The sequence below is a fragment of the Crocodylus porosus genome, unplaced genomic scaffold (assembly GCF_001723895.1).
Source record: "Crocodylus porosus isolate Cpor-Errol unplaced genomic scaffold, CroPor_comp1, whole genome shotgun sequence".
Classification (NCBI taxonomy): domain Eukaryota; kingdom Metazoa; phylum Chordata; order Crocodylia; family Crocodylidae; genus Crocodylus; species Crocodylus porosus.
In genome coordinates this window covers 48,589,179-48,598,181 of record NW_017728931.1, presented here as the reverse complement: position 1 = coordinate 48,598,181, position 9,003 = coordinate 48,589,179, and the positions used below count along the sequence as shown (strand labels likewise).

Genomic DNA, 9,003 nt, shown 5'->3' with positions numbered 1-9,003 from the left:
AAGGTCTGGAACAGCCTGCCATTGGAGGTGGTTCAAGCACCTACATTGAACACCTTCAAGAGTAAATTGGATGCTTATCTTGCTGGGATCCTACGATCCCAGCTGACTTCCTGACCTCTGGGCGGGGTGCTGGACTTGATGATCTTCCGAGGTCCCTTCCAGCCTTAATCAGCCTTAAACCCTTTTCAGCTTACATAGTAGTGGTTTTCCATTACTGGCATCTTCTTCAGTCCACGCTGTGCATTACACATGCACCCAAATTTTGAAGTCCTTTCTTGGGCAGAATTCTCTTTAACTCAGTGGAAGTTTTACATGAGCAGGGACAGACTCAGAACTGAAGAAGGACTTCAGATCTGCAGTAGATTTACGTGCTTCTGTAGAATATATTTCAGAAACTCTCCTCTAATCTTCTCTGGCTCATCACATTGCTCAAATCTATCAGGTGCTACACAGCAGCTGGGATCTTGGCAGAGAATTTCCACCTACGTTTTCAAGGTGCTTTAATAACTCTTCAGCTTGAAGCCAAGCTGGTGGGAGTGAGCTGGGAGGAGAACTGCTGTGACAGTGATTGCTGATCATTTCTACCTTATCCCAGATCCTCATAGCACATGGTAGACTATAGTCTTTCCCTTAGTGAAATAGCTTTTGTTACCTCTGTCCCAGATAGTGACCTTTTCTGCCTTTGGGCAGCTGAGTTGTACAAAATATCTCTCACTTACATCCCCAAACTACCACCAGAAGAAACAAAGGCATATAAGCTTTTTATAGTTGCTAAAATATGCTGTTTTAAAACCTCGGTGGCAGTGGAATATTATGTGAAATGACCGTAGTATCGGTGTTTACTGTGCCTTGGAATTACATCCCCACTTTGGACTTCAAACAGACATCAAACAGTGTCCATGGTAGATTATTCAATCATAAGGAAAACACAGAAGATAAGTGTCATGCTGAGATCATATAACCAGCAATGATTAGGTTCAGATTAACTGACTGAGGCACCAAAAGAGCAAAAATGAATACAGATTTGGATGCTTCTTGACTGAAACATTTTTCCATCAAAACATGCAGATTTGAGTTGACAGAAATTTTATGCAAATCCTCTTGGTTTCAGTGGATCATTTTACTCAGATTTTTTAAGCAAATTCAAAATGGGAATTTTTAAACATTTTTTAAATAAAATATTTTAATTTTTCCAATTGAAACAATATTTTGCTAAGAAATTTACTCTCACAACTTTTTTATTATTTTTAAGCTTTAATAAACCCACAAAACCAAAATGGTACATTTCATTTTGAGGGGAATAAATGTTTCATTCATTCCAAAACAGGGATTTTACTGTTTTTTTTTTTACTTTCTGTTAACCAGCATACTTTAAAAAAATTATACCAACCTGAAATGATTTTTTTTCAACTTTTTGGAATTCCCAGCAAACCAAAAAATCACGTGTTCACAGTCCTACATATGATTAGTCACACTGAAGGTAATGAGTTTTGTTATGATCTTTAGGCTAAGCACATATTTATATGCTTTGGAAAATGAGAACGGCTTGAAGGACAAGACTGACTATAGTTGTTGTCAGGCCAAAGAGAGAGCTATAGATTAGCAGATCAGATCTTACCACTCAATCTCCAGGATGCATGCTTGGTAAAAATTCTTCATCTTGTTTAGTTAGTTTCTCTTGATGTACAGGTTTGTAATAATATCTGAATATCCTCAGCAGAGCTAAGTTTTCATAAGACAGTCAGCCTTTTGTGAAAAGGTACTTTCAGCATGTCTGTAGCCCTAAACTGTCATACAGGAGGCCCACCAGCCTAATTATTCTTGCATAATCAGAGGGCGATGGTATTATTACAGCAACCTACATCCACCTCCCACTTTCTTCTCATCTTAAACCTGCTGCTTCTGCTTTTCTTACCAGACATATTTCCCATGAGACACAATTATCACTTAATGCATAATGCAACTGCATATGTGTTGCATTGTGTTCCCAGACAGCAAGATATTTGATCCCATAGTTTATCTAATTAAGAACCAGATTTTTCCCCTCATCCTGAGAATGAAGTAACGTATTGATTGCTCAGATATGAAGTTTTGCTGCAAATGTTTGTAGTTTCTACATGCGATCCTGTAATATACCACAAAATCACTTGATTCTGGAAAACAAACGAGGACTCCCTCCTCAAGCCATTTCACTTGCCCACCTGTTCTCTTCTCTCCCATATCCATATGCAGAAAAAGAATTGTTCATAAGAGATCCTTGGATATATTCTGGTATAGTTCGTTTAGGAACATGCTGCCACACTTCAGGCAATTTTAAAGAGTCTTTAGCCTTTTTATACAAAATATTTTGATCATCTCTATGTCATTTCTTGTGGGCAAGTGGTCACTTCAGGTAACTACCATCACTGTTGCCCAAATGGGCATCTTAAAGTCAGCTGTCTGGGCAGGGAGGCCAAGATCTGAACAGACTTGGAGAGTATACGATCTCCTACATATGCCATGTTCCCAAAAGTGGAACATGGAGCTCCTTTATTCAGGGCCCATGTTTCCCCAAAACTCCTCCCCTTCTTTGCCTCCACTTCCTTCCCTTCTGCTTTTGTCTCCTTCTCCCCTGCACCCACCCTCCCAGTATTCTCCTCGCTTTTCTTTTTAATTTCCTGCTTTTCTCTTCTGTGGTTTTCTCTTTCTTCCCCCCACAGATATACCTGTGCTGCAGCTCTTGCCTATATTACAACCTCTGAGGGACTAGCAATAGCTGCAGAGTGAAAATGAAATACTCTGGTCACTTTCATTTTTGGCTCTTGTTGATGCCACTGAGGAAGCATTATCAGTAGGAGCAGCAGCACTTGACTGATTCTCTCCAGGAATTAGTTAATTAGCCAATGTTTATAGGGTGCTTTGAAGATACAAATCACTCCATAAGTGTTTAGTGGTAATTATTATCATTATCATAATTAATTTCAAAATGCCAGAAGTGGGATGATGAAAAATGCAGCATTCCGCACACTCCTATGTCTGTTTCAAACCCCTGTTGTGATTATGTCTTTTTCTAACATAGACAGCTATCCAGTAGAGAGTGGATGGAGGCAATCAACTCCTTTCCTAAAATGGGTAATAGCTGTTAAAGGCTTTTGATCTCTAGCAGCTCCGAGAGGATGCAAATCAGTGACGTACAGGTGAAAGGCTTTTTGTTATCGGATACCAGGGTTGACTAGCACCCTTAAAATGATGCCTCATCTTTCACTTATAAAAGCTGAATCTTCCAAAGGATATGAGATGCTGTATAGCACAGTGATGTCCTAATAGTCATGTCCTCCTGCGCTGTTCTCCTCCAGGATAAAGAAAGGCATTGAACCCTTAGCTTCTTTCAGTGTCTTCAGATATTATAAACCATAAAAAACCCTAGACTCTATACTCTTTGTCTGTAACTTATACCTCTGTCCTTCTGCTTCTTTACGGTTTTGTAATATTATGAGAACTTTGCAGATCAGAACAAGAGCTTAGGCTCTAATTCTGAAAATATTTGTTCACATACGTAACTTTAGCCATGAGGTGCCTCCTTGAAGGCTGTGTTACCTATATGGCACAGTTGCATGATATTTTTGTCCCTTCTGTTATACTTCTCAGAGGATTATAGTACAAGTTGCTAGCTGTATATTTGCTTTGTTATTCAATTCATGATTCTAAGACAAGAGCCTGTCGCATTGATTTCTGGAAAGGTGTGAGAAGAGCAAGTAGGTGAGAGAAGCATTGATCCTTGTGTTAATGGGGAGGACATAGGTAGATCTTAAAAGGGACCTGCTGTGACATAAATAAAATGATCAAAATAGAAAACAATCCTTTCTTGTAAGTTGAATTGTTGTTCTTATATAGGAGCATATGGACAATCCACGGTACATGAAATATCTGTGATGTCATGTAAAGCATTTCTGTGAGCTTTGACTTATTAATTTAATTATTTATTGGGGTTTCTACAGCAGCAACAACAATAACAAGAAGAAGAAAAAGAAATAGTACTTATCCAGAGCTCCAGGTATCCCTTACACAGTGGACTAAAAATAGAATATAAAATATGCCATGAGCATCGCTCTGTTTTAGCAATATCTGATTTTCAAAGGTCTTACCTGAACTACAGAGTTTCATTTCCATTTTCCAGCATTGATACAGCTACATGGTTGTTTCAATGTAAATATGAAATGTCAAAGTATAAGCTCACGATTTTTATAATTATTGTTTCCCATCTGAGACACAGATGGTCCTTTACAACTGTTCTTTTGACAATTAACTTCACCAGCCTGATGTATAGAAGCATCAAGCACATAGAGGCGCTGGGAAATGCTTCACAAATGGCCAGTGTACCATTTTGCTGATTATATAGTCTAAAAACGACAAAGTAGACTGTACAATCAACTTCTTCATTTTAAATGGTTTTGTCTAATGAATAATGTTATTCTGGCTGGAATGATATAGTTGGGGATGCTCCTGCTTTGACCAGGGGGGTGGACTAAATGACCTCCTGAGATCTCTTCCAACCCTAATTTTCTGTGATTCTGTGTTACATAGCATTGCCAACATGTGCCCTATTTCACTGCTCTCCCATGTCCATGCCATTTATATCTGCTTAAGGTATCACGTCTGGACAAAAGGGCATGCGCCAACGAACTTTGCTAAGTGGCGAACTGCCACCACCCCTTATCGAGTGGAGTGGGAAGCAGACTTTGAGCCATATGTTGTTGTGAGGCAGGACTGCCCAGAATATGACAGGAGGTTTGTTGGATTCGGCTGGAACAAAGTAGCTCACATCATGGAATTGGATGCACAGGTGAGAAACAACTCCTGAACAGTCGGCCTGAGGGGGTGCATGTTTGTTTGTTTTTTAATGAAAACCTTGTCCTGTGGAGTTAACTCAGCTTCTGCATCATAGAATCACTTGCCCAGGTATATTGGACTCTGCAAGTGATTGTTTCAGCTGCAAGAGAAAGCCCTCCGTACTATTTGTTGAGAATTAAAAGAATTGTGCCTTGGTTCCTCACTTAATTAAATCTAAGAAGAGTCTCTTGTCTCAGAGGCACACTGCCCTCCCTACTCTCCATGTCTTTTCGTGGGTAGTAGTTAGCTACTGACTGATTAAGAGCAAATTATTTACTACCCCTACCCATCACATACTGACTCACCTGACTCATGGAGTTTAGTTAGACGATGCTGGTTTGTTGAGTCTGAACTGCTTAATATGAGACATCTGAGGTTTGATGAACTTCGCTGAATCACAGGCAGGGCTCCAATGGAGCCTTGCCTGGACTTCTGGTAGACTGCCCCAGCCTGCCTGGAGATCCTACATGTGCCAGGTCCACAGCTCTAAGGTAATTAATGGGACTCCAGGATTTGTGACTCTGGTGTAGGACTGCCAGGTAGAGTGAACCAGGGTTGGGGATCCTGAGATTCCAGAAAGCCCCCCTGTTTCACAGCAGGATGTCTGTTATTAAATATGACATTAAGGAAAAAGCTGATTTCTCTGAGCAGCAACAGCAGGGTCTGGAGTAACAGATAATTCATGGGAATTAGCAGAACTTTCAGGCTTTCACCAAATTTTGAACAGACAGGCTTTCAAACCAACTGGAAGTTTTGCTTTTCGATCAGCCCTGTTCTGCTGTAATGGCCAGCCACCATTTTGAGGGCAAAGTGCCAAGGTTTTGGAGGACCTTTTCTGCTCACTCTTCCAACCCAGAGACGTGTAAGGAAAATGGCCACTTCTTTTTCTGCAGCACTAACATGTGAAATGTAGGCAGGCTGTGCATTCACTCATGTATGGAGAGAGATGGTCCTTTTGCTTACAGCTCCACATAGTTGCTGTTTTTCCTCTGTATCCGAAAATAGTGTTCTGAATGGGGGAACCAGGGGAGGGGGGCAGAAGGGAGGCTCTCACCAGGAGTGGGAGAAAATGTCTTATATTGTCTTTAGTAATGATACTTCACACTTAAATTGTACAGTGCATTTTACAAACACTAATCAATTAAGAATCAGCTGTGCAGAGTGTCAGTGTAGTGACTTGTCCATTAATCTGTGTAACCAGAATTACATTTCCAATTGCAGCTCTCCTGTAGTCTTCGTGGCTTAGCTCTTTTCAGCAGAGGCATTTACCCAGCATTGAGTTTTACACAAAGGAAATTCAAAGAATTTTGAAAGCAGATTGTAGCACAGATATTTTGAAAAGTTGTTGGGCTGGAACTGCCTCTGGGGATGGTTTTCTGCATTCCTCCAATCTCAAAACACACCTATTTAGGAGAAACTTAATTTGTAACGGCTGAGGGACTGAGCTGTTTTCCTTCAGGGGGCCTGTCAATCTGGAGAAGACTCAAAATTACTGGGCCACAACTCTCACCAAGCAATGAGAAAATGATGCTGGGCATCTCTGATGTCCGTGAGCTGCCATCAGTGATCAAGTTTGTAATTGCTGCTCAGCGGCTTCATTCTTCCAGTATCAGCGGCAGAATCACATTTTGCTACCACAAAATAGTTCAGTGTTCTTCAGCAGCCCCAGCATCTGCCCAGGAGCCCCTGCTGCTACAGCCTTTCAGATTGGCAGGGAAGAGGGAAATAATTGTTCTGGGAGGATTCAGATGTCTTTTTTTTCATTCAAATATGTAACTAATGATAGCCCCTGCCCCAAAGAATTTAGCATCTTTAAGGTAGAGCCTGAGGGCCCCACACGTGAGACCATCATTGCTGTAGGAAAGAACCCTATCATGCATCCATCGACCCCCACCTTGGCTCCTGGAACTGGTTGGCGGCTAGAGGCCTGTCTTTGAGCCTCCCAGCTCAGCCTCTTTCAAAGCGCCAGGACACATGACATGTTTACGCCAGTGTAACCTGACCTCATAGTGATGTAAACTAAGAGCAGATGCATGACATTTAGCCCAACACAAGAGTAACTTATAACTCGAATTTGCAGTGGGGTCACCCCAGTCAGAAGCAGAGGGTAAAACTTCACCAGTGAAAATGACGTAAGTTTAAGTGTCCTGTTTCTGCATCTCCCCTGGGGGTAGTCCACTGGCTTCACCACCTTCTGGCAGTGAATAGCTGCAATAGTGCCAACTGCCTCAGCTCGCCCAGGAAAGCTGGTTGTCAGTTTGCTCCCAACAGTAACTTAAATTGGTATACAGAACTGACATAAATTGCACCAGCATTAATCTGTTGTGTGTCCAGTCTAAAAAGGACTCTGTAGTAGTACTAGTATATATTCAGAAAAGGGATGTCCAACTGGTGGCTGGCAGGCTGTGTGCAGTCCCCAAGGGGTTAACTTGCAGTCTTCAGTCTCCCAATCTTGGCACCGTTCCCCTCACTGCTACCACCAAAGTCTTTGGACTCCCCCTTTTTTCAGCTTCCATGTCCTTCCCCTGCCCCTGAGGGTGGCACAGTGCAGTCTGCAGGGCTAAGGGGCCCACAGCTGGGAGGCTCAGAGGACCCCACGCAATGCAAGAGCACAGGCACAGTGCATTGGGGAGGGGGCATGCCTGCTGCGTGGCTGAGGTGGTGCTGGCATGGGGCATAGGACAACCAGTGCAAAGTCCCCAGTGACTCAGAAATTGGACAGCCGTGATTTAACATACTGATAACACATAAAGTCCCAAGTTAGGATGGGAGCTATGTGCAAACACAAAAAATGCATGTACCCCCCGAAACATTTCCAGTCTACAGACACAAGCAGACAGAAACACTAAGGGATGTGCTTTCAAAACTTACGTTGCTTAGCCATTTAGTTTTTGAAAAAAACTGCCCAGGGTTTCTTATGACGAAACTTGCAGAGTGGCAAGTTTGGCTTTGGCTTACTTTTACACTGTATTCTCTTCTGCAGGTGTTGCCCTTAGATATTGGGTCAGATAATCATCAGGGCCCCATAGCTTCAAAGCCGTATTTTATTGTTCTTTCTATTTCTTGCTGCTTGTTGTTTCCCAGCAGTTCTAACTCTCCAGCTTAAAGGATTCTGTTTAAGAAGCAGACTATTTTGATTCTTGCTGTAAAATTGTCACCTTATAACATGAATCTGTCAGTTCAGAGCTTCCCCTTGTTTCTATAAAACGTGTTGGCACATATAGTTTGCTATCAAATATTCTCATGACTGCCTAAGCAATATTGCATCTGCACTGTAGTATCAACTCCCTAAATTGGGATAGTGGGGGTTTGAGTAATCTGTTTCTGGGGGCTTCAGTGAACAAGTATATTTTTTTTCCTGGGAATTGCCAGTCTCCTCTCAATTTATGGGGTTTTTTTGAGAGAAACTATTTCCTAGCAAGAACACATTTGTCTATTGGAGCTTTCTGTGAATATTCTGTGCCTCTGCAGAGGCTTCTAAAATTGCAAGAGACTTGAGCTTTCATCCTAAATCAGGGGAAAGCACGAGCCTCTCAGAACTGGCATCTCAGCAAAAAACAAAATACTCTGGAGAAATTCCCACTGGCAGCACCTCTGCCACAAGGTGCAGGGTCCGAGTAGTAAGCTGAACCAGTCCTGGAAGTGAGGTTAATGAGGCAGAGCAATCACCCTTCTAAATAGGGAGCATCTGAAAACAAGAATTCTGCTTTGTAAGAATGCTGAGGTTTTCAGGCTTGTTTGGTTTCTGCAGCAGACCAGAACTGATGACTTCCTAAATGCTTCGTAACAAAATAAGGGGATCAAAAGAGGGAGAGATCCAAAATACTCAGGCTTGGTGGTTAGCATGTTCAGCTGCACTGTTGGAGACCCAGGTTCAGTCCCTATAATGCTTCCTGCTGAACAGGGAATTGAGCATGGGTCTCCTACATCCCAGGCCCTACTCACTGCATGGTAGAGTCTAATGACTTTTTAATTAGTTCTAACAGGAAAGCTTGAGTGTTATGACCCCTCCTATGGAAATGGGTAATGAGAGTTCAAGAGGACCAGGCAACATTTCAAACTCTTTATTGAACAACACAATGCGAGTCCCAAAAGGGTTGACTCGCTGGATGGTGTGGCAGCAGTCAGCCATGT

General features: G+C 42.1%; 1 protein-coding gene across 2 annotated transcripts in view; it reads left to right on the top strand.

The window, feature by feature from the left end:
* LARGE1 (LARGE xylosyl- and glucuronyltransferase 1) overlaps window positions 1-9,003 on the top strand; it is a 297,653-nt gene that overhangs the window by 285,591 nt on the left and 3,059 nt on the right. The window contains exon 13 of one of the 2 annotated variants that reach the window (XM_019544811.1): window positions 4,627-4,822. The exons of the other annotated variant lie outside the window; for it this stretch is intronic. Coding sequence (XP_019400356.1) covers window positions 4,627-4,822 — 196 coding nt within the window. The remainder of the gene's footprint in view (window positions 1-4,626; window positions 4,823-9,003) is intronic. 2 annotated transcript variants of the gene reach the window in all.